Genomic DNA, 26918 nt, shown 5'->3' on the forward strand with positions numbered 1-26918 from the left:
ACCTTCAGGGCTCAAGCAATCCTCTCACCTCAGCCTCCAGAGTAGCTGGGACTATAGGCATGCACCACTATGCCTGGCTAATTTTCTAATTTTTATTTTTGTAGATACGGGGGTCTTGCTATATTGCCCACGTTGGTCTCAAACTCCTGAACTCAAGCAATCCTTCTGCCTTGGCCTCCCAAAGTGCCAGGATTACAGGTGTGAGCCACAGCACCTGGCCAACCTAATTCTACTCAAAGCCACATAATTATGGCAGTCAGAAAGTAATGGATTAGAATCCTATCTCTTCTACTTTCTAGATATGCAGTTTTGGGTAAGTTACTTAAACCTTCTGGGCCTCAGTTTCCCTATCTGAAAGCAACACCCAATTTCATGAGGTCTGTTGAGAGGATGAGATAGTATACTGGCAATGAAAACAACTGGGGGGTGGTGGTGCCTGGTGCAAAGCAGGTGTTCTGTGTTTGCTAAACGAACAACTGATTTCATCTGTTTCTTGGGATGTCATTCAGAGGCTTACAAACACCCTAAGAATAAACAAGAGTCCATTATATTCTAATTTAAAGTGAGCAAAGTCTGAAGATTTAAAGGCAAGCCAATAACCGGTGATTGAACAAACAAGGAGATAAATCAGTGTCTTAAGAAAATGAGAGCACTCACTCAAAAATGAAAAAAAGAAAAAGACATTTCAGATGCCTGCTACAGATCAATTGAAAGGTCTCTGCTCTTTGGAAATGGTTCAACTCAGGCTATCATTGTGGAATCACAATAGTTTATATTTTCCATAACTGCAGCTAATCCATGGTCTATTTATCTTTAGGGTATTACAATTTACAAGACCATTCACTATTCAGCCTCTGTATGAGTCCATTCTCACACTGCTATAAAGAAATGCCCAAGACTGGGTATTTAATTGACTCACAGGTCTGCAGACCTGGGAAGGTCTCAGAAAACTTACAGTCATGGTAGAAGGGAAAGCAAACACGTCTTCACATGGCCACAGCAAGGAGTAGTGCTAAGCAAAGGGCAGGGAAGCCTCTTATAAAACCATCAATTCTCAGGAGAACTCACTATCACGAGAACAGCATGGAGGAACCGCCCCCATGATTCAATTATCTCCACCTGGTCCCACCCTTGACATGTGGGGATTATTACAATTCAAGGTGAGATTTAGGTGGGGTCACAGAGCCAAACCATATCAGCCTCCTAACTTCACATTTGGTAAATTCGATTTCTGGTACTTTTGCCTATTCTCTACTTCTTTAACACTCAAGATGGTATTTGTAAATAGAACTGAGATAAATGACAGCCTTAACAGTTTGTATAAAAAGTCCAAAGGTATGCTGCAATAAAGTGCCCCTTTAAAAAGTTAACCTCTGTATTTTCTTGCTAGACTCCCTGGTAGGGAAATACGTAAGGACTCAAGATCCTAATAAATAACGTAAATAGGAAAGAGGGGAAGATAATGGCAGTCATTCATACCTCAGCTTCCTGCAGGGTCCCGTGGTTTAGGCACACCATGTCAGGGCAAGTGATGGGAGACCCACAACCTTCTCGGATTGCCAGCTGCATGTACTGTTTCAAGCACTGGAAGTTAAGAAAAAAAAGACAATTACTCATTCCATTACAGTAGCAGAAAGGTTACATAACAGAACCACCACTGCCTCTTCTTCCTTAATTGGCTGTCCTGAGGCTCTTATACTCAAGAAACATAAGTTATCACAAGTGTGAATACTAAGAGCCATCACTTTGGAAAGAATGCAGAGACAGGCAATTAATTATGTATGACTTCATCTTAAGAGTTTATTCAAGTCAGATTTCCCTATGCTCACACATTCCAGCCACCATAGATTAGGAAAAGAAAAAACACTATTTTCTAACACTAAAGGCCCCCTCCTTTAAAAAAAAAAATGTGAGTTCCTAATTCCATTTTTACCTAGTGGTCCTCTCCATCAAAGTTTGCCCACAACTAGAACAGAACGCTGTGACCCTTGCACTGAGCTAGCCACACAATCAAAGTAAGCTTAAGGCAGTGACCTTTCTAGGACCACGCTTAAAAGCAAACGCACCCGGAAAAGATAATGTCAAATTTGGGAAAGTCAGGTGACTTCCTGCTGACTCGGGACAGCAAAGATAACTTGCTTCCCAAAGACAGTGAGACACATTGTCTCAAAGACATTATCCTAAAGACAATGAGACCTTCTAAAAAATATGGGCCTTGGTGGATGCCATGTTAAGGAGGTTGGAGTAGGAAAAAAGGCACTGGTCCCCTGCGGAAAGAAGAAATTAAACAGAAAAAAAGAAACCCAGAGAAGAAATTGAACAGAAAAAAGAAACCCAGAGAAGAAATTGAATAGAAAAAAGAAACCCAGAGAAGAAATTGAATAGAAAAAAGAAACTCAGAGAAGAAATTGAATAGAAAAAAGAAACCCAGAGAAGAAACTGAATAGAAAAAAGAAACCCAGAGAAGAAACTGAATAGAAAAAAGAAACCCAGAGAGAAGAGGGAGAACATCAGGAACAAAGTTGGTCTGCTCACTGCCTGTTGTGTCTGGATGTTGGACAGTGGGTGAAGATGTGAGTCTGACTGAAAAGTTAGGAGAGGGACTGATAGCTTCATGGAAACCTCTAATGCCTCCCCCTATTCCTCTCTACGCATCTGCACAAGAAATTGAAGGCAGTAGTTCCAGAAATAAACCTCTAAGTAATCCAAAATTGGTTCTTCAACTTCTACTAATTTGCTCATAATTGGTAAACATTTTCTACATGCATGACAAAAAAAAAGTCAAGTTCAAATGTTTGAGGGGTACATTCCACCAAAAATACATAAGCCAGCCACTGAAGCAACGACTCTTACAAAGTGGTGATTATTTACAACTTGGTTTAGATTTTTCAAATTTATACACTTATGTACCAACTTACTGCACTAAAAATATTGCTGTTGCACCAACCTTTTATAAAAGCATGAGCCAAAAGTAAAATTCTAGGGTCAGAATACTGATGATGTAATTGTGAAATCTATCCCTGTTATTGACCATCTTTACTCATTTTTTCCATCTGAAAATAAAACTAGTATCACTATTACTTCAGAAAACTAATCATGTATTTATCTGGTTATAAATAACTTACAATGTACTGATGAATCAATGACTAGGGCAAACCATTTAAACCAGACTTGTATCTCTTCAAATAGTTAACAGATTTTTTCTCCAAGGAGTTAATTTTTTCTATAATATTCATCACAGCAAAAACTAGAAAATAACCTAAATACCCAAAATAGAACACTGAAATAAATGTTGCTAAATTTATGCGATAGAATGTGCAGAATCATGAAAAGAGTCTTCAAATGATATTTAAAAGACATGCACAAATGCTCATGATTTAGTATAAATTCAGGAATAAAAGGTCTGCAGTCACTCCTCTCTTGCACTTGACCGCCATATAATTACTGTGTTTTAACCCTGACTTCCTTGTTCAACAGAAGGGTGAAAAATCACTTGCTCTAGGATTCACTGTGCCAAACATGGTATCCAGCAGCAGCAGCAGTGGGACATAGAAGAGAGCAGCAGCAAGGAAATATGGGGAAGAATGTCAATGGGCAGGGGAACACCCAGGGGAACAGTCAAGGCGGCTCACCAAAAGGAGTGTTTTGCCAGGGGACAAATGAATAAACAGTGTGAAAGCCTGTTCATCCTGTTCTGCTGCTGAGGTCATCTCAGCCTTCCATCAGCCACACCTGTTCCACTGTTACCACCTTGATCTTTGCGCTGACCCCCAGCAGCCACTTAAAGAAATTTAAGTAAAAAGACTGAAAGATATAGTCTCCAGGCTCAAGGAGAAGGTATTTGAGGAAAACAAAGTGAACAAAGCAAAGAACTTCAGATCCTAATACCTGAGTGAAGGGTCCACTTTACTAGGTGACAATGGGAAAATGACTTAGCCTATGACCTAGACTTGCTTTCCTTAATTTAAAAAGTAGGGACAATAATACCTGTTACAGTTACCTCACAGGGTTTAACACACGCACACACACACATGAAATTTATATATGGAAGCCCTTCATGAATTTGCAAATTACAGAATAATAGGTCATGTTATTACTCCTCTTCTCCTGGTCTTAGACTTTCCATCAAAGACTTTGTGGGAAAATGTTAATCCTTTGACCTTCTGAGATATCCTTTCTCCACTCCCTGCAAAGGACGAGTTAAACCACTTAAGGTGGAGAAGCTGTGTAGACAGAACAGATATTTGTAACAGAATATTCCAGTTGCCTCTATGCGAGGCTCTTCTTAGAAATATTTGGGTCTACAGAATAAGTTTAGCATTAAATAGGAAATAAAGATACTATATGAGTCCTTATAGGCAAACACATTCATTTCAAATATAACTGCAAATGTGTTAAGTTGAAATATACACCTTCCCAAGAGCTGATAATGGATGTGCCCCTTACTAATAATGTAATGTTCCTAGGTACACTACAAACCACAATATATCAACTAAATGAATTTTGAAACTTCCTATAAGCACTCTCCTGGCCACAATATTATATGACCCATGATTTTGGGTGAGAAGTTAGACCTCTGTACACTGACTCCAGGGTTTAAGTACACATACCCTTTGTTTTTAATGCTAAGAAACACTGGTTCAAGATAGAGATTTGTAAGGGCAGGTTGCTAAGTAGTCCTACAGCACAGGCACTTGACACTCCATCAGTGTGGGCACGCATTTCTATTCAAAGGCAAAGAGGGAAAACAACCAGCCCTAGTTATTGATTTTTACTGAATTTTCACTGAAATTTACTGAATTTTCAAGTACCCCAGGCTTGTTATATGCCGTCCATTAACTTTCACTAAGACATTTAATCTCTCTTCTTCTGTATCTCTGGCTAAAAAGTGCAAAATAACTGAAAACATTTACATGAATCCCATGAGCATGTCATACAAAACACAGGTAAATGGTTAACAATTCTAGGGGGAAAACTGGCATCTAGCTTATAAAGAGAGAAACAAAGAAAACAAAAACAGATTATAGCAATGCAAGAATGGCAAAATAAAACAATCACTATTAACAAAGAAAACTACCACCATTTAGTCACATTTTGAAACTTACATTTATTAAGTAGAATTCAACAGATATTTAAATAAGCAATTTTCTTAACAGGTAACAAATTGCAAGGAAAATGTTTCAAATAGAACATCTCAAAACCCAAATGACCCAAGGAAAAAAAAAACTTTTTCTTTTGTATAGTCAACATTTTACTTAGTTTGGTAAAACACAGAATTATTTTTAGGCCATAAAGGGTCATGCAAAATAATAAGGATTGCTCGTCAAACTCACTCCACAACCTTTAAGGATTCATATGGGATCTAACCAAAAATTTAACCAAACACCTGGTGAACCAGATGACTCATATTGTCTCTTCCAATTCTGAGAGTCTATGAATTGTATGCAATGGAATCTTCTCAGAAACAGGTGTCTCCTAGACCCCTTTCAAGGGTATTAGATTCTGATGTAACAAAGTCACAGGCATTCTTCATATAAGGTGTTCTCACGTATTATGATGGACGTAGCAAATAGGGTCACAGTGTTAAGACAAAGCTACTATGTACCCACCCAAGAATAAATCACAGGAGCGGGCAGGGAATATATGTATATTTTTAAAAACTTACTATATAGTTCCTCATTCTCTATCACTAAATTATGCCCTTCTTAAAGTTTTTTTTCTAAGAAAAAATAAAGCATTATAATCAATAGCCAATGAAACTGGATTCCAGCCATCTAGGTTGAAGCACAAGCTCTAAAGTCTCCTCTACATCTTGAGCGAGTCATTAACCTCTCTAGCTACAATGCTCTCATGTATAAAATGGGACAATATCACCTGTCTAGGCTGCTCTTAGGGAAAATGGAGAGTCCCCCATTCACTTTGAAAGGTGAAAAGAGGTATGCAAACGTAAAGTATAATTGGGGAATGGAATAGATGTTTCTGAATAGGCAGGCATGCAGAAATGAAAGTCCACAGACAAATAGGAACCTTAGAAAAGCTTCATGAGGGTGAGGTGAATAGGTAAGAGAATAGGTACTGTTAAGAGGAGGGAGGTAATGAGTGCCATTAGTTGATTTTTTTTTTTTTTTTTTGAGACTGGGTCTTGCTCTGTTGCCCAGGGTGCAGTGGCACAATTATGGCTTATTGCAAACCTCAAACTCCTGGGCTCAGTGATCCTTCCACCTCAGCTCCTGAGTAGCTGAGGCTACAGATGCCTGCCACCACACTCAGCTATTGATTGATTGATTTAAATGGGGTCTATGTTGCCCAAGCAGGCTGGTCTCAAACTCCTGGGCTCAAAGAATCCTGTTGCCTCAGCTTCCCAAAGTGCTGGGATTACAGGTGTGAGCCACCGCAACTGGCCCATTCATTGAAAATTTAAGTTGACTTCCAGGATCTTAGATGCTTCTGGATGCAGGCACTGGGGTCCTGTGGTCAAAGGAGGACTGTCAGCCCACCTGGCCTGAAGCTGAGTTGGTGAACTATCGACCTAGGTTTTCTCATCCATAGCTCAGCCAAGTGGGAAGGAAGGTGATGAAGGGGAATGTGCCTAAAGGCCAAAGCCCAGACAGGCCTTGAGTACCTGTTTTGCTTTTCATCACTCCAGGTACAATGCAAACATTGAAGTACAAATTCCATAAGATGTAGACTAACATTTCCCTGCCTCAGTGCGCAATGACATCACAATGTTTCCAGTGTGTTCCAAATAACATCTCACACTGAGGCCAATATTCTGTTTATTCCACTTCAGACTACGATCTGTACACATGATCCAAGAATAAAACCGCCTTTGTCAGATGCTGTTGAGTTAAATTATTATAATAACTCAAGACAGTATCTCTCCCTACTCAAAAGCCTGTCCAACACACCAAAAGCATCCTGGTTTGAAAAAATTCAAACAAATTAACAACCTATAGCTAGGCAGGAAGTGTTTCCTGGTATAGTCTGATCCTAAAATTTTTCTTACAAAACCCCTTTCAGATATCTTGGCTTTTTCACCAATATGAGATTACTCAGGTGACCAACCTCCCCCTTGTAGGTGTTGGCCAACCATATAGGACATGAAAGGACTGATAGGAAAACCTGGCACCAAATGATTAAAGGAAAAAGCACCAAATCAAACAGCAAGCCATAAATAAGCAGTTTAAAAGAGACCTTGGTTTGACAGTTCTCGTCCCTCAGCCCTTTTTATTCCAGAAGCCTTCCCTGCCTCATCCCCTAGTGTGGCAGCACACCCAGCCCGTCTGCCCTCATAGCACCCTAAGGCCCAGCTCGCACTGTATTTTTCAAATTGCGTGCAAGGGTGTATTCTTGGGAACCCAAGAGTTCTTCATGGTAAGATTTTCCCCATTTTATGTTTATTCAATGCTGTTAATAAAAGCATGCCTGGAACCACCTCAGGAAATTTCCTATTTCCACCCAGTGTCCGTGCTAAACCTTGGTCTGTGGTGCCATCCTGCTTTGCCAGGTAGGGGTGCTATCATTGTCACAGGCAAATGAAAAAAAGAAGAGAAGAATCTGGGCCCAGTGAATGCTGAACACGTCAACATTTTTAGTGATTCCAACAGAGAAAGGTGACAAGATCACTGAATTACCACTTAGTCATTGGAACACATCAAATTCAGAGCCTAACTGGAAAAAGCAATTTAACCAAAGTTAAACACCACTAATCACATTAATGTTAACTTACATTTTATTGGTCTGTAATTTTATTTTGTGTGTGTGTGTGTGTGTAATATATAATTTTTTTTTGAGATGGTGTCTCACTCTGTCACCCAGGCTGGAGTGAAGTGGTGCGATCTCGGCTCACTGCAACCTCTGCCTCCTAGGATCAAGCGATCCTCTCACCTCAGCCTCTGAGTAGCATGGACCACAGGTGCGTACCACCATGCCAAGCTATTTTGTATTTTTGGTAGAGACAGGGTTTCGCCATGTTGCTCAAGCTGATCTTGAACTCCTGAGCTCAAGTGATCTGTCTGCTTCAGCCTCCCACAATGCTAAGATCTCAGGAATGAACCACTATGCCTGGCCTTATTTGTCTGTAATTTTAATCAATATTAAGTTTGTATATTTATTGTGGTGTTCTTATTCTTTAAGAGATATATGCCTAAATATGCTTATATACTACTTTGTATCATGTTTGTATAAGTTTTGGTAAGACTCTAATAAAGGAAATTTTAAAATATTTTGATATTAAGTTCCAATTCTTTTCCCCTTCAAAAGGAAGCCACATAAAATCATCAAAAGGAGGGAGAATGGACTGATTCTCAATAGCAGTGAGGCTGGTGGTATTGCCTTCTCTCTTGGGGACATATTAGAATATCAGACTATCCAGAGGGAATTTTATAAATGATGCAACCTCCCCTGCTCCCCAAATTCTCCAGAAGACTTGGCTTTTCCTCCTCTACTTGCCAACCTTTCTATGATGACTGTAGGTAACACCAGATGTTTATTGTACACATGAGCAATGTAGCACACCCAGCATGCTGCATTGCAAATGACTATCAACTTGCCTGCCTCCTCTATAGCCTAGAAGCTCCTTCAAGATCTAGATTATATCTGCTCCTCTTCATCTCTCCTACAAGCACCTAATCAATCACAGGACCTGGCACATAGTAGACACTCAGGCTTCTCTGAGAGCTGGAAGACTGAATCCAGCACTTACTGGTTGAGTATCCCTAATCTGAAAATCCAAAATCTGAAATGCTCCAAAATCCAAAACTTTTTAAGCACCAATATGGCGCTCAAAGGAAATGCTTATTGGAGGATCTTAGACTTCAGATTTTCAGATTAGCAATGGTAGACTAGTAAGTATAATGTAAATATTCCAAAATCAAAAAAAAAATCAGAAACCCAAAACACTACTGGTCCCAAGCACTTCAGATAAGGGATACTCAGTCTGTGCTCAACTTTGTGGCCAAGCTCCTTCACCTCTGATAACTGAAACATATAAACCCACCCACACACACATCCATTCTCTGTTCTTCTTTTCTTGACACATAGGAGCCAACTCTGCTTTTCTGGTTCCCATCTCCTCCTGCCTTTCAGGAAATTTACCTATTCATTACCTGTTTTCTTTCTTATGTCTTGAATTTTGTCCTGTCTATACTTGAACATGTTCAAAATATCCTAATCAAAGAAATCAAAGAAAAGTCATAATAAAACAGCATAGAACAACAGCCCTCCCTTACTCCTCTTCCTGGCTATATACTGCCTTCCTCATTCCTCAGCTCTTCACAATCAAATGTTTGAAAGAGTTGTCTTCCCTCACTCCTTCACCAATCCCATCCCAATCCCTCCCTACCACTCAACTGAAGTGGCTCTAGGTCACTGAATCCAATACACATTTCTTCCTCCCCAACGTCTCAATAGCAGTATCACACACAGCTAACCACTCCCACCTTCCTGAAACCTGTTTTCCCCTTGCCTTCAGGATTCCATACTCTTCTGGTTTTCATTCTTGCTCTCTAGTCATTCTTTCTCAATCTTCTGCACTTTCTGCAACTCAACTTTTAAATGCTGGAATTTCAGGAAAGGACCTAAACTCTCTTCTTTCTACACTTTCTTCCTGGGTCACCTCATTCACTATATAGACCCAGTTGGGCTAGTCCACTGCCTATTTGCTCTCAGGAGAATATATCCCAAAAGGCCAGTGGTTCCCTAGCAGAGAGCAGTGCCCCCGAAGAAAATGATCTAAGCCTGGTATGTTTTTATAGACAAGAAACACTGGAAGATATGGGACACTACTGGGAAGAGTATCCTTAATAAAAAGCCATAGGCAGGAGGAGGAGGGGTGGATGGACAGAGGATAAGGAACTTTAAAGATAACATTCACCTGCCTTACTATTCAACTACCTTACTGACAATGTTTCTCAAACTTGAATATCCATCCAAGTTATTCGAGGATCCCATCAAAAATGCAGATTCTGCTTCAGCGGATCTTGGGCGGGGTCTGAGGTTTTGCCCTCCTTGTAAGTTCCCAGGTCTCGTTGGTGCCACTGGCACACAAACCACACTTGTAAGTACCAAGACCTATGTCAAAGATTCTCCACATCAGCTGTTTAATAGAATTATCTAGGGAGGTTTCCAGAAGTCCAATGCCCAGGCCATACCACAGACCAATTAATTCAGACTCTCTAAGAGAAGGATCCAGGTGTCAGTTTATATTATATATATAGCATTATTATCTATGATATGTAAATATTATATATTTTATATTATATGTCATATATGTTTTATTGAGATATAATTCAGATATCTATAATTCAGATATAATTCACGTACCCATACAATGCACCCATCTAAAGTGTAAAATTCAGTATTTTTAGTATATTCACAGTGTACAACTATCACCAAATTTGATTTTAGAACATTTCATAATCCCAAAAGAAACTCTGTGCCCATTAGTACATGCTCCCAATTTCTCCCCCAGATCCTCCATGCACAGCCCTAGGCAACCACGATTTGACTTTCTGTATGTATAGATTTTCCTACTCTCTACATTTCACATAAATGGAATGATACAATGTATGGTCCTTTGTCAATGGCTTCACTTAGCATAATGTTTTCAAGATTCATACATGTTGTAGCATGTATTGGTACTTCATTTATTTTATTGCTGAATAGTATGCCATTGTGTGAATATACCACATTTTGTTCATACTTTTATCAGTTGATAGACATTTGGGTTGTTTCCAGTTGAGTGGTATTATGAATTATGCTGCTATGAGCAAGTTTTCATGTGGACATACATTTTCATTTCTCTTGAATACATACCTAGGAGTAGGTATAGTATATGGTAACTCTATCTTTGCCTTTTGAGGAACTGCTAGATGATTTTCCAAAGCAATTGCATCATTTTCCATTCCCACCAGCAGTGTATGAGAGTTTCAACTTCTTTAAATTCTCACCAAAACTTGTTATTTTCTGTCTTTTTTATTATAGCCATCTTAATGTGAAGTCAAATATCATTGTGGTTTTGATTTGCACTGCCCTGTTGGCTAGTGATTTTGAGCATATTTTCACATGCTTATTGGTAATTTGTACATCATCTCTGAAGAAGTCCCTATTCAGAACTATCTATACTTTCATCTATTTGTAACTGAGTTATTTGTGTTTTTGTTACTGAGTTGTAAGAATTCTTTATATATTCTAGCTGTATCCCTTATGAGATATGACTTGCAAATATTTCCTCCCATTCTGTGAGTTATCTTTTAACTTTCTTGATGATGTCCATTGAAGCATAAAGGTCTTTAATTTTGATGAAGTCCAATTTATCTACTTTTTCTTTTGTTGCTTATGCTTGTGGTGTCACATCTAAGAATGTCTTGCCTAATCCAAGATCATGAAAATTTTTCTATTTTCCTATGTTTTCTTCTTCTAAGAGTTCTATAGTTATAGCTGTTATATTTAGGTGTATGGTCCATTTTTGTTAATGTTTGTCTGTGGTATGAGGAAGATCACAGACATCTTAATTCTTTTGCAAACAGATATCCAGTTGCTCAGCACCATTTGTTGAAAAACATTTCTTTCCTCTTTGAATTGTCTTGGCATCCTTGTTGAAAATCAAATGACAAAAAAATAAGATTTATTTATTTATTTATGGACTCTCAATTCTATTCCATTGATCTATCTGTCCGTCCTCATGACAGTATAACAATGTTTTGATTACCGCCACTCTGTAATCAGTTTTGAAATCAGGAATAGAGCTCTCCAACTCTGTTCTTTTTCCAGATTGTTTCACTATTCTAGGTTGCTCAAACTTCTATAGGAATTTTGGGATAAGCCTAGAATTTAGTTGGAATTTTTACCTTAACAAGTCTTCCAATCCATGAAGATGGGATATCTTTTATTTAGTCTTTTAAAATTTCTTTCTAGAGTATTTTGCAGTTTTCAGAGAATTTTCTACTTTGGTAAATTTATCCCTAAATATTTTATTCCTTTTAATGATATTGTAAATGGAATTATTTTCTTATTAATGCAATTATATTCTTACTAGTATATGCAAATACAATTGATATTGTACATCGATCTTATATTCTGCCACCTTACTAAACTGTTATCAATATTTGTAAACTCTTGAAGTGATTCCCATTTGCAACCAAGTCTAAGCACCACTAGTTCAGTACCATCCATGCCCTCCATTCTAATCAAGGAAGATACGTTTATGCCCCCATCACTCTTTTCTACCCAACCTCTCCATAGAGAATACAAGCATTCAGCTAGTTCCAAAAGAAACAGCAAAGGAAGCTTAAGGGGGAAATTATATATGCAAAATTTAAAACTCTGATTGAGAGCCTTTAAATACTTTAGCCCAAAATAGTGCAGTTACTTTTTCTGGAAAAGATTACTAAGATCCACCTTGTAAGTTTGAGAACAGTCATTCAATATGGGAGATTAAATCTGGACTCCAATCAAAAGTACCTCCAGTTCCCACCAACCAAGAGTGATCAAACACGTCTATCTTTATCTCAAATGATCATGAAATATCTAAATTAAGAAACTCCATGACAGAAATAGCTCTGAAGAGAAACCTATTGGAAATGCTGCAGCCTGGTCCAGGCTTCATAAGAAACCCAAATAAATTTGCTAAAATGGAAGAACATCCCAATCAGAGCAGTGAACCGGCACTAGCGTTGGAAAAATCTGCTTCCAATTTGAGTAATTCAATCACTCATCCATTGACCTTTCAGAGGAGTTTCCTTTTGTCCCACTTGTCCTGCCTTTCTTAACAGAAGGAGGCCCCACTTTTTAAACTAGTCCCAAAGAGATCCCTCTGGCCCAGGTGCTATCTTATGACACAGTATGCTCAGAAAAGCAACTGACTGTTCCAGGAGAAAGAAAACAAGAATACTTGCCAAGTTTACATTCTTCTACTTCCTCCAAAGAAACATTAGCCTTCAGAACTGTAAGCCCTCAGCTGACACCAAAGCCTTAGCACACAGACCCAGCACAGGCAGTGAGAATAAGCATACCATGGATTCAACATAGCCAGATTCCACTGAATTCATTTGTCACTTCATTCTTCCTCCTACTGTAAGAGTCTCTGCTTGAACTGTTAGTGCTTCTGAATCTCTAAAAGTGCACTTACGGTCTCAGCAACACAGAAAAAAAAACAAAACCCAAGTTAGTAAAGGTTCAAGAAACCCCTTCAACCATGAGGTATGGCTATGCTAGTCACCTGAATAAAATATAACCATTCAACCCAATCTAAGCAAACACATTGAGTACTCACATTCCACTACAGAATGCAGAATGAATATTAAACTACACCATGCAAAGGACAGCAGGCTAAATAGATGGAGAAATATGTGATAAAGCAAGCAAAAAGTTAAGGTTAGAATCTGCTATGATTTGAATGATGGTGTCTCCTTCAAAATTTATGTTAAAACTGAACCCCCATGGGAGGTGATTAAGTCACGAAGACCCCACTCTCATGAATGGAATTGGCATCCTTATGAAAGGGCTCAAGGTTAAAGGGAGTGCTCTCTTGCCCTTCCATCTCTTCTGTCATGTGAGGACACAGAATTTCTCCCCTCCAGAGAAGCAACAGTAAGGCGCCATCTTGGAAGCAGAGAGCCGCCCTCACGGGACACCAATCCTGCCAGCACGTTGATCTTGGACTTTCCAGCCTTCAGAACTATGAGAAGTGGATTTCTGTTGTTGATAAATTACCCAGTCTCATGTATTTTGTTATATCAACACAAAAGGACTTAGGCACAATCTAAGAGATAGTTGGTATACGGTCAGCCCCCCATCCTCAGATTTCACATCCATGGATGTGAAAAAATATATAAAGAAATATATAAAGAAAAAAATATATATTTTCTACCCATGGATAGAAACCATGGATTCTATCCAACCAACCAATCATGGATAGAAAATGTATTTTTAAAAACACAATAAGAAATACACAAAAAAACAGTAGAAAACCCATTTATATAGATTTACACTGTATTAGATATTATAAGTTACCTAGAGATGACTTAAAGTATATGGGAGGATGTACATACGTTACATGCAAATACGACACCATTCTATATAAGGGACTTGAGCATTCATGAATTTGGTTATCTTTGGAGTGGGGAGTAGGAAGGGGCTTGGAACCAATATCCTGAAGATACCAAGGGATAACTCTATAGGTATTTGTTGTAAAAATCTTTATCTTGTTTCATAACAAACTGTTGTACAATTTTTTTCATCTTTTTAAAAGTTTTTGTTCTTTTTCACCTTCAAGAATAGAAACAGGATGTTGTACAATGTTTTAAAACTAAAAGCAAAAGATAAAATTTATACCATTCATCAAACCTCAGATTTTAATACTGCTTAAAAGCAGAAATCCTGTATTTTAAATAAAATCTGTCTCAGTATTTAAACCAGAGTTTGAATAAATTATAACGAAATGATGTCTTAAAGCTAATTATATATACACCTACTACATATCTATACAAATTAAAATATTTTTAAATAAAACTAGTCATAGCAATATTAATAACTATCTGAATTTTTGAAATTTTAAAAGAATATTAACACTGTATAAGTGACAGAATAAAGCTAACTCATCACCAACATTTTTTTCTACAGGATATAACCTACAAAGCCAGCATGCAAAATAGCTCATATTAATGACCCAAAATTGGGAAAGAGTGACGCTTAACAGTTTCCTCAAGAAGATATTGTTTCTATACATGGAATGATAGGAAAAAGGGACATCAGTTAAGAATAGACCTAACCCTTAAACTTCCTCTCGGGCTACATTACAAAAGAGAATCTCTTAGATTTAAGAGAACTGAACTCTGAAAAAGTAGAAAAGGTTGGACAATGACTAGGTTGGTTATTAGAAATCTCATTTTATTCAAAATTATTTTTAAATAATTATATTCAATGACTCCATAGCAAAATCAGAATCTTTCTAATTATAATTTACATTGCATCAAGACCGCGGCTATTCCTCACCTCACAATATTCTCCCGAAGATTTACCCTGCAAAACCTGGAATTTTTTTAACATTTTCTAAAAAGCAAGTTTTTAGAAGTCAAGGGGCTTCATATTGAGTGGGCTTTTTTTCATATTAATTGCCATAATTTGAACCAGTCTTCCTTTTCTGAAGGTTATCAATACCATAAACCATAAGATAAAGTTTTTCAAAGGCTAGACATCATTCCATATTAAAACAGTCTTTAATTAACCCATTACCTAGGGAAAGCAGATGTTAAGCTATAAATTTCTTTTCCATTTGCAGAAAAGGTCTCTGCGCTCTGCAGTAACCCATGCATTAAACACCCTCAACGCAGAGGAATCACTTGGAAACAACCGTCAGACTGAGGTCCTCTTAAGAACACCAGTAACTTCCACAGACACAATGCACCTGGAGGGTGGGAGAACATCACTCATTGAGGCAGAAGGCCTGGCCTTGAACCTTGACTTCAGTTTCAACATCTGAAAATACGCCAAATGCACTGGGAACTTCCAGTTGTGTAAATCAGACCTCCGAATGTCTCGGCCTTGGTTTCCTCAAATAACTTACCCGAAATCACACAGTGGAAAGTTCACAGAACACTCATGTTCATGCTCAATCTCTAATATGAGGCCATGGCCACCACTATATTCTGATTACATACTTTCTGTTCTCCGAAAAACTCCCTGGATTTTTTAAACCAGTAGTTCTTTACATTTGTTTTGTACTGACTAAACTTTTAAGTATATAAAATCAGTAGCCAGTTGTTGATTTTGCATTATATAGGCTGTTGTCAAGCTTTAGACATTTCAGGTTAAGATCACAAAAGCCTAATATGGGCCTTCATCCATTTTCACGCTAACAAAAAAAATTTAGGAACCACATACTATGTGCTAGGCCATACATTATATATTTTCACAGAGCTTGTTTTTATTTCCTCCAAACGACGCTATGATGTAGGGATTAACATTACAGATCCCGGGCAAGTTATTTAACTCTGAATTGGTTTATCTGTAAACTGGAAGAGTAAATGGGGGAAAAAATAGTACCCTTCCATATTACATATTATATGAAAGGTACTCAAATGCCCTTGCTTTTCCTTCCTTAATTTCTTTAAACAGATGAATAAACTGAGGTTTAATCAGATTGAAAAAATACCCTACATTCATTAGTAAATACCTCACACATATTTTCCACAAGAGTCAAACCAAAAAGACCTCCTTACTGTGGGTAGGAAACGATTCAAAACCATGGAGGCTTTCAGTTAACACAGAGTCATGTATTTCCATGGAAATGAGGCACTGTGTCTCACCTGATTCCAAGGGGTATGCTACATATCTGGAATCCACATAGATAAGCCTTATATAACCAATCTTTAATGAACTGAAATATACAGAAAATGGGATTTTAAAAAACTGAATTTTCTAGTTAACTCACCACCCTTTTTCAACTTGCCTAAATTTTTTAAACCTCCTTTTCCTACTTAGTACATTTTGACACTGGACATGAATTTTTGTGTGTGATAAGGCATCTCCCACAGTCTGAACACCAACATTTTTTCATTCATTATGTCTTCTATGTGTAATATACTTTTCTAGATATGGCCCATTTTTTTCTAACTTGATTACTATTAATACCAAGGTATAAAATCAGTTGAAACTATGCTTGCACTGAGCATACTGTATGTTTTTTAAAGATAGAGTCATAAGATGAGCTTCTCTTACAACAATTTGCTTCCTCCTAAAAAGAGGAAGTATGGAATAAACAATGAGATATGTTCTTTTCACATACCAGATTAGAGAAGGTGAAAAGTTTGAAAATACCCAGAGTGTCAAAAGAGAGGCCTCTGTTCGTACTCTGTTGATGGAGTTGCTAAGCTGGTGCGACAGTTTGGAACAGTAATTTGGTAAAACATATTGATTTCAAATGTACATCTATTTTGGTTAGGCAATTCTATTTCTAAAAAGTTATCCTAAGGACAGGTATTTTCACATTTATATAAGTAAAAAAAATTTATTCATAATAGCAAAAACTGGAAACAACCTTAAAATCCATTATTTAGGAGGGGCCCAGTTAAATAAATTTTCATACAACCATATCATAGAGCACTATACAATACTTAAAAAGGAAGGTTGGTCTGCATATTTTTGCACAGAAACTTGTCCACAATGTACTATGTTTGTAAAACTCAAGTTAAAAGTATCTGTAGGTAAAGATTCCATTTCTCTATTAAGTGATGTGCGTAAGTACACAGGGAAAGAGTCTAGAAGAAAGTACAGGTGGGCTAGGCGCGGTGGCTCACGCCTATAATCCCAGCACTTTGGGAGGCTGAGGTGGGCAGATCACCTGAGGTCAGGAGTTCAAGACCAGCCTGGCCAACCCCCTCTCTACTAAAAATACAAAAATTAGTTGGGTGTGGTGGCACATGCTTGTAATTCCAGCTACTTGGGAGGCTGAGGCAGAAGAATCACTTGAACCCAGGAGGCAGAGGTTGCAATGAGCCAAGATCACACCACTGCACTCCACCCTGAGCAACAGGGCAAAACTCTGTCTCAAAAAAAAAAAAAAAAAAAAAAAAATATATATATATATATATATATATATAGGTGAGTCATGCACATACTTTTTGAGTTTTTTTTTATTTTTAAATTAGCATGCATTACCTTTATAATTAAAAATTATCTTCAATTTAATAAACCGAGAGAGCCCTGAAACATGATACTTTGAACTTTCAGGGTCCTATTTCTTCTGTGAGTACTAGCCATGATTTTTAAAAATGTACTTCACTGGGCACGGTGGCTCATGCCTGTAATCCCAGCACTTTGGGAGGCCGAAGCGGGCAGATCACGAGATCAGGAGATCGAGACCATCTTGGCTAACATGGTGAAACCCCGTCTCTACTAAAAATACAAAAATTCCCTAGGAGCAGTGGCACGCGCCTGTAGTCCCAGCTACTCAGGAGGCTGAGGCAGGAGAATTGCTTGAACCTGGGAGACAGAGGTTGCAGTGAGCAGAGATCACACCACTGCATTCCAGCCTGGCAACAGAATGAGACTCCATCTCAAAAAAAAAAAAAAAAAAAAGAAAGAAGAAGAAAAAAGAAAAGAAATCTGACAGTATTCCAAATGGATAGGAAAAAAAGAGAAATTAGGGCATAAAAATAATTTAAATACTCCAGACATCAAAACTGCAGTCTGCCATACACATGTATCCTAAGTTGATAAGGACATTGTTCTCCGAGCTCTGCTTCAGCCTGCCACACTTCCCTCCTCCTGCTCCAGCCTTGCCCACTTTCAGTCCATTCTCTATCCTGTACCGACACCATCCTCCCTATCTCATTCCCAAACAAAGCCTTCCAGTGGCTCCATAATGTTTTTTTAACACAGCATACCAGGCCCTCCATCTAGTCTCTGCTTGCCTCTCCGGCCTCCTGCCTGAGCACACCCACACTTCCAACAGTGTGTCCCAGGAACATCTTCCGGTTTGGTTCCTCAGCAGGTCACTCTTCCCTGATTCAGTGTTCTCACATGTGGCTGGCCTCTTTTCCCTGGAGCACTGTTCTTACCCACAGCCCCATCAACAAAGCCATCAAGCAATCCCTATTATCTTTCAGTCTCAGCCCTTAGGAAACATCCTACCTCCCTGAGTCTATTTTAGGTGGGTTCCTGTATGCTTTATAACACACTGTACTTCCTTTATCAGAGGGTCTACTGCCCACATAACAGCAGGGTTGGTTATGTCTGATGACTGCCACTTGCTCCACAATTAACACCATGCCTGGCACACACTAGTACCAAATGGATCAGTAGAGTCTGGACAAAGGTGGGAATAGACTTAGAGAACATTGGAATAAGGGTGCAACTTCAAAAGAAGAAATACATAAACTTTGTGACTTAGTGGCGACAACGGAAAAGTTCTCTCATCAGAAACCAACTTTTGCCTGCTCTCTGGTCATGATTTGCATGTTTGGCCAGCCTATTACCTTCTGATATGTGGTTTGAAGAATTAAACTTTGGCAAAAGCATGCTTAACGGGGGAAAAGTCTACACAACATACAAGCACAGATCACCGAACTACCTTTTCATAACTTTCTTTGTAAAAAAGAAATAAAATCCTGTTCCACATTATAACATCACCCCTTACCCCAATACCAAGCCTAAAGTACTTGTTAAGCCTATGATTGAAGTAAAAAATGTTATGTAGGCAGGGGCGCAGTGGCTCACGCCTGTAATCCTAACAGTTTGGGAGTACAAGGCGGGCAGGTCACTTGAGGTCAGGAGATCGAGACCAGCTTGGCCAACATGGTGAAATCCCATCTCCACTAAAAATAGAAAAATTAGCCAGCATGGTCGCACCTGCCTGTAATCCCAGCTACTCAGGAGGCTGAGGCAGGAGAACTGCGTGAACCCAGGAGGCGGAGGTTGCAATGAGCCAAGATCGTGCCATTGCACTCCAGCCTGGGGGACAAGACCAAAACTCCACCTCGAAAAAAAAAAAAAAAAAAAGTTATGTAAGTGAAGTTTGTCCCAAAAGAATTCTGTCAACCCAAGAGGCTGGGGGAGGGCATAAGTTACCATTTCTTAATCTACCTATGGCAAGAAGGTAAAATATGTTAAAGTATGTTCAAAGAGATCTACCCAGAAAAAGAAGAGTTTTCCAGGGTCCTTTTTTTTTTTTTTTTTTTTGTGACAGTCTCACTCAGGTGCCTGGGCTGGAGTGCAGTGGCAATATCTCAGCTCACTGAACCTCCACCTCCCAGGTTCTAGCAGTTCTCATGCCTCAGCCTCCCAAATAGCTGGGATTACAGGTGTGCATCACTGTGCCTGGCAAATTTTTGTATTTTTAGTAGAGACAGGGTCTCACCATGTTGGCCAGGCAGGTCTCGAATTCCTGGCCTCAAGTGATCCACCCACTTCGGCCTCCCAAAGTGCATGAGCCACCACACCTGGCCAAATTTTCCAGTTTCTATAGAATTGTGTAAATATACTAATAAAGCAGGAATATAACACACTTAAGGAATATATCACACTTTATTAGTTAACTTAGAGGCAATGGGATGAAAGGCAGACCCTGTAAATGTCATGAGATGCTCATTTTGCAGAGAAAAAAAAAGCACTTTTCTGAACTATATAGGTAGAGGCATTACCAGAAGAAAAATAATAATTCACAGATTTGTGTCTTTAACTGTGTTCCCTAGAAATTGATTCAGGGATGGAGAATTCCATTTAGAAGATTACCGGGTATACTCTCACCAAAGTCATGCCTATAAGGAAGCAAGGAGAATAGAAGTGGGCAGAGGGAGATCCTGACCCACAATGCAGCTGCAGCCAGGTTCTGATCTGGTCCTACATTCCAACAGGGTACTCTCAAGGTAGGCAGGGCCCTTCGCAGCTGCACCTCATTAAGCTGAAAGGGAAAGACCTTTATATCCCTGTAGCAAACAGTCATTGTTCCATAAGCCAGTCCCTGGGAAATGGAGGATAGAAACATTGCCCTGAAGAGGGATCCGAGTGAATGCTACAGTTTCCACTGCAGTCATGTTTCCATCCAAAATGGAATAAGATCATGCTAATTTGATTACAGGACCTAAATGTAGAAGATAAATGCATATTAAAATAGTAACTAGTAAGATGGATATCTTCCTTACCAAACTGAAACCTCCCACAGGAAAATAATTTGGCTGGTTAGAGTAATTGAGGATTCTCAGCTTAAAGAAGAGAAAATGATGGAGAAAAAGAAATCATGGTTTTAGAAAAATCTCAGGCTGGGTGCAGTGGCTCACACCTGTAATCCCAGCACTTTGGGAGGCCAAGGCGGCAAGATCACTTGAGGTCAGGAGTTCCAGACCAGGCTGGCCAACATGGTGAAACCCCATCTCTACTAAAAGTACAAAAATTAGCTGGGCATGGTGACAGGCACCTATAATCCCAGCTACTCAGGAGGCTAAGGCAGGAGAATCACTTGAACCTAGGAGGCAAAGGTCACAGTGAGCTGAGATCGCACCACTGCACTCCAGCCTGGGCAACAAAATGAGATTCTGTCTGGAAAAAAAAAGAAAAAGAAAGAAAAAGAAAAATTCTAAACCAAGCCACCATTTTTACAAATGAGGAAATTCTAGAGAAATAACTTGATTCAAGTCATAGAGTTATCGACAGAATTGGAACTAGTGTCAGGCCTACTTACTACTAGATAGCTCACTATTTCCTACATTGGACTGAGCACTATAGGATAATTTTTCACGAGTAATCTGACGTCCGCCCTCTAAAAAAAAGATAACCTTCATTCAAATAATATGCAGCTAGTGAGTAGAATTAGATTTCAACCAGGAATAGTAAAATTAGATTCTAGCCAATCTTATTTTAGAGAGCGGAAGTAACACTAATAGTTAGAATTTACATAGAAACCAGTTTCAAATGAATGTAGAGCAAAAGATGGTTGCAATTCAGAAATTTCCAATAATTGAATAGTCAGTACTATGGTATGTCCCAATCCTGGAAATTATCAGTCAAAAGCTAGATGACCACACTAAAAAGAGTAGAGCTATACATGCTAGCTGTATTCTGGCACTGTACTAAGTAATTTATCTAGATTATCTACTGTAATCTTCTATATAATCTTGTGAGATGATTTCTTATCCCTATATTACATGAAAGAAAATGACCCAATAGACTGCCCAAAGACATTAACAGCTACCATCTGCTGGTCCAGGACACTATTACCTCTGCCCTGGATTATTACATTTGCCTTCTAAGTAGTCTTCTTGCTTTCACCCTGGCCCCTGTAGTTTATTCTCTATGCATAAAGGTTAATTTTGTGTGTCGTCTTGGCCACAGGATGCCTCCTATATGCCTCATTTCTGGGCATGTGTGTGTGTTTCTGGATAAGATGAGAGCTATAGTTTGGCTCTGTGTCCCCACCCAAATCTCATCTTGACTTATAACCCCCAGATGTTGAGGGAGGGACCTGGTGGGAGGTGACTGGATTATAGGGGCAGTATCCCCCATGCTGTTCCCATGATAGTGAATTCTCATGAGATCTGGTTGTTTGATAAGTGTGGTGCTCTCTTTCTCGCCTGCTACTATGTAAGACGTGGCTGCTTCCCCTTCCACCATGATTGTAAGTTTCCTGAGGCCTCCCCATCCATGCAGAACTGTGAGTCAATTAAACCTCCTTCCTTTATAGATCTCAGGTATTCTTTATAGCAGTGTGAAAACAGACTAATACAGTCAGCACTTGCATTGGTAAACTGAGTAAAGCAGTTTACCCTCCCCATTGTGAGCAGGCATCATCCAATCCATTAAGGGCCTAAAAAGAACAAAAAGAGGAAAGAATTCGTCTCCCTGCCTGACTGCCTGAGCTGGGACATCAGTTTTCTCCTGCCCTCGGACTGGGACTTATACCATTGGCTCTCCTAGTTCTCAAGCCCTCAGACTTGGACTGGAAATACACCACTGGTTCTCCTGGGTCTCCAGCTTGCAGAGAGCAGATCATGGGACTTAGCCTTCATCTCCTACTACTCCCCCTACACACACACACACACACACACACACACACACACACTTTTCCAGCCACACCAGCCTCCTTTGCTGTAACAGGACACACCAAGCACACTCCCAACTTAAGACCTCCATACTGCTTCCCTCTGCCTACAACCCTCTTCTCCCAGATATTTGTATGGCTTGTTCCCCATTTCCTTCAGGTCTCTACTCAAATAACACCTTATCACTGAGACTTCCCTGATCATCTAACAAAGTAGAAGTCCCTCTTCCCCACAGCACTCCCGACCCCCCCACCCTATTTTTCCATAGCACAAACCATCACCTGACTTCTGTATTTACTTGTTAGCATCCATGTCTCATACTAAAAGTTGAGTTATTTGAAAACCAGGGCTTAATCTGATTGTTCACCACTATATTCAAACCATCAGAACTATGCAAGACACAGCAAATATTTGTTGAATAAATAAAACCTAAGCTACCAAACTTGAGACCCATTCTCTTAAATGCCAAACCATACTGGCATCCCAGAAAATGACTTCTTTCATTAGGAGGGTGGGGGAACTAGAAGATCTAAGGTCACTTCCAATTCTAGGACTATGATGCTATGACAAAGACATTAGGACCTTAATAGTATGGTTTTCTTCTGCTGTTCTTTCCTCTCTTGCCACATTTTACTACTTCCCTTGAATAAGTAAGTGGTAAGCATTAAGCATGGATGAGATCATAGGTCCAGGAAGCCAGCTCCTCCTTGAGTCATCTCTAATCCATTTCTCATGCTGTTACTGTTTGCTCTTTTTCCACAGATGCCATCTGACCCTGCAGTGGCTCCGTTGTCAGTGGAAAAACATAGTGCCAATAAAACTGGCATTGTAAACCTGTGACTTGACCAATAAATACAAAAGTCACCATAGTATTGTCATTAAATCTCTTAATAGATATAAGCAGTGAGTACATTGAAGTTATTTCACAAACAAAGATAAATTCACTGATTTACTGCTAACCACCCCAAGCAAAGTTAAGGGAAAGCATAAAACTAACCTTGCGGCTGGGCACAGTGGCTCACGCCTATAATCCCAGCACTTTGGGAGGCTGAGGCAGGTGGATCATGAGGTCAGGAGTTCAAGACCTGCCTGACCTACATAGTGAAACCCCAACTCTACTAAAAATACAAAAAAAAATTAGCCAGGCATGGTGGCATGTGCCTGTAATCCCAGCTACTCCAGAGGCTGAGGCAGGAGAACCGCTTGAACCCGGGAGGCGGAAGTTACAGTGAGCCGAGATCATGCCACTGCACTCCAGCCTGGGCAACAGAGCAAGACTCCATCTCAAAAATAATAATAATAATAATAATAAAATAAAGAAAGAAAAAAACTAACCTTGTAAGCAAGCATATTTTGGTACCAGAAACTAACAGAATAATACAGCTCTTTGAACTGGCAGAATTTAGTTCAGCCCATTTAATAGTAGTAGAAGACATGAGAATCTGGAGCTGGAGAATTTGAAAGCTTTGGGAAAGGTTGGCAGGTCTCATGACCAGAAGAGGGGACAGAGAATCGTTCTGTGGCATTGGCCTTGAATAAGATCCCTCATTATTTCTTGTGGTTCCAGAGAGTTCTCAATAAAAGGTACTTAAAATGATACTAGACTAACATATCAAGCCAACAAGTAATTATATTATTATGTTCTTGGAAGTAAGCAAGTTCTTAAATATATGGTACTTTGAAACACCCTTTCATCTGAATCTTTTATATCCACCATAAATGTGCTCATCTATTTACTGTCAAAGTTGTACTGGTGCTTTTTTTTCCCTATTAAGTCCTAATTCTAGATATTTAGTTTAAATATTTCAAAGCCACACTTTGAACAAATCCAAAAGAGACATTTCTCTCTATCCTAACTGCTAATCTCTGAGTATCTCAGAATAGCAGTGAGGTTGTAATTACCTATATAACCACCTTTTTATAAAAGGCTAGTGAGGAAGCCAGTCAAATCATTATAGGCTTTCCTTTCTCTGAAATCTTTTTGAAGAACGTAACAGCTCAGCACACTGATGGATCTTCGGAAATAAAGGTAGGTATTGTCAACCCCTCCCTCCCTCCGTCTTACAGGCAAAGAAACTAAAGTCTAGAGAAGGCAAACAACTTGCCCCAAATCATACACCATCAAATGACAAAGTCTGAACTTGAGCCTGGGTCTTCTTATCTCCATATCTGCATTCTAACACACTATGCTATACTGCAAGGGAGAAACAGAGGTAGAAATAGGAAAGTGGCATTCCTTTCTCCTCATGCAGATAACAGTTAGAACCCAGGAAAGATCCACCACAGATTCATGCTTCATTTGAAAGTTACCAAACTGTGTGTGCACATACACATTGCAAATCCTCCCAAACTGTAAATGTGTCTGCTATGGTTTGGATATGGTTTGTTTATCCCCACCAAAATTCACATGGAAATTTCATCCCCAATGTGGTAGTGTTGGGAGGTGGGTCCTAGTTGGGAAATGGCTTGGTGCCACTCTCAAGGTAGTGGCTGAGTTCTTGCTCTGGTGAGAATGAATTAGTTCTTGTGGGAATGAATTCTTAATAGTTCCTGCCAGAGTGAGTTGTCATAAAGCCAGGATGCCCCTTGGGTTTTGTCTCTTTTCACATGTCCACTTTCCCTTTGACCTTCTCTGCTGTGTTTTGACCTAGCATGAGACCTTCACCAGAAGCCAAGTAGATGCCAGCACCATGCTTCTCTAACTTTCCACCTGTAAAACTGTTAGCTAAAAAACCTCTTTTCTTTATAAATTACCTAGCCTCTGTATTCTGTTATAGCAACACAAAATGGACTATGACAGTCTCCCAAACCAACTGTGGGCTTTTCTTAAAGGTCACCCGACAGGCCCCAGGGGAAAGAAGGGCTTGGTCTAAAATGTTTTATATTTCCTCTCACTTTTTAAACATTGGAAAATCCATTTGGCTCCAAGAAATGAATAGTAAAAGGAGTTCTAACTACCTAGAGCCAATAGAACGTAATGGAAAAAAGGCAAGAATATGGCTGGACTTTATTTTCTTTTTGCTTAGCACATCCTGTATTTAATCTGAAAGGTAAATAGGCCATGCCCAACATACCAACTCTTTTCAGGTGAAATTATCTAGGTTATAAAAACAAGCAACAACTGTGTTTTCACTATTCCTTAATTCACGGCTGACAGAAATCACTTCTAAAATAAATCAGAAGCAAATATTGTACATAAGGGAGCAAACTCACAAATTTCCATTACTTTGATAACTGACTTGTGAATTTATTTTGCTTGAATTAACATTGTGTGGCATTATCTGAAAGAACATGTTGCAAACCCAGAAAAAGAAAGTTAGAATTTTCATATTTGGGTTATTTAAATATACAGGCAAAAGAGAGGAAGGGAGAGACAGATACTCTTTGCATGTCATTAACAGACAAGCATCCCTGAGATATTTAACCTTCAAAATAAAACAAGTAATTATGCTACATCTTTTTCTCTGTAACCTCAAGACATCAACCTCTTTGGTTCTGTAATACCAATGATGTCAGTCATGCCGGTAAGAACTATGCCCAATTTTTCCTGTATATGCAGCTTCTCTTGCTTTATATTACACTTTATTCTGCGTATTAAAACTGAGCAAATAGTCTAGCAGAAACCGTCTTCACAGCTAGAACATCCTTTAACAAGAACCTAGATAATATTGATGGCTTATTTGAGACAACATCTACCACATTCCTTTCCCTGGATGCTATTTAAATCAAGAATTACCTACATGAAATAATTTAAAGCAGTGTTCTTCAGAGCACTGGTTGTGGGCAATAGATGTTCCACTCAAAAGGGTGGCACGGTCAAAGGGAAACGCTTCATCAGAAGAAGCTAAACAAGATTCCCCCTGCTTTCCCTTTAACCACAAGATTTCACAGAGCCTCTAAAATGCAAATGTGCCTTACATCCCTCCAAGAAAGGAACAGAAGAACATTGCAGTTCCCAAGCTAATTTGACCATGGAACATTTCATTCAAGGATATCTCTGTTTCCCACAGCTGGTGGTCCATGGAACACACTTGGGGTGGGGGCATCTATTTAAAGGCCAAGTCTCTCTAAAGATAAGGAAATAACTGATTAACATTCAATGGTCAAGTCAGATACTCCACATCTGTCCCTTCTGCCTACCCAGAGTATACTGCACCCCCTATTTGGAGCACTGTGAAGGATCCTAGCACCTTCATTTTACACAGGAGAAATCAGAGGCCCAAAGAGATTAATCATGTGCCCAATTACACAGCTGAGTTGGGGTAGAGCTGGAATTGGAGTGTGGTGATCTTGAAAACAACAACAAAAAAGGCTAGGCTCACAGCAAAATGGCCAGGGATGCCTCTTACAGAAGACAGGACAATGACAGAATGTTGTTAAAGC

The 26918-nt window shown here is 39.2% G+C and overlaps 1 protein-coding gene across 4 annotated transcripts in view; it reads right to left on the bottom strand.

The window, feature by feature from the left end:
- Positions 1 to 26918, bottom strand: part of RNF144B (ring finger protein 144B) — a 200393-nt gene that overhangs the window by 40111 nt on the left and 133364 nt on the right. For all 4 annotated transcript variants that reach the window (XM_063632236.1, XM_063632235.1, XM_063632237.1 and 1 more), the window contains one exon: positions 1480 to 1584. In XM_063632236.1, coding sequence (XP_063488306.1) covers positions 1480 to 1584 — 105 coding nt within the window. The remainder of the gene's footprint in view (positions 1 to 1479; positions 1585 to 26918) is intronic.

Source organism: Symphalangus syndactylus, chromosome 23 (assembly GCF_028878055.3).
Source record: "Symphalangus syndactylus isolate Jambi chromosome 23, NHGRI_mSymSyn1-v2.1_pri, whole genome shotgun sequence".
NCBI lineage: Eukaryota > Metazoa > Chordata > Mammalia > Primates > Hylobatidae > Symphalangus > Symphalangus syndactylus.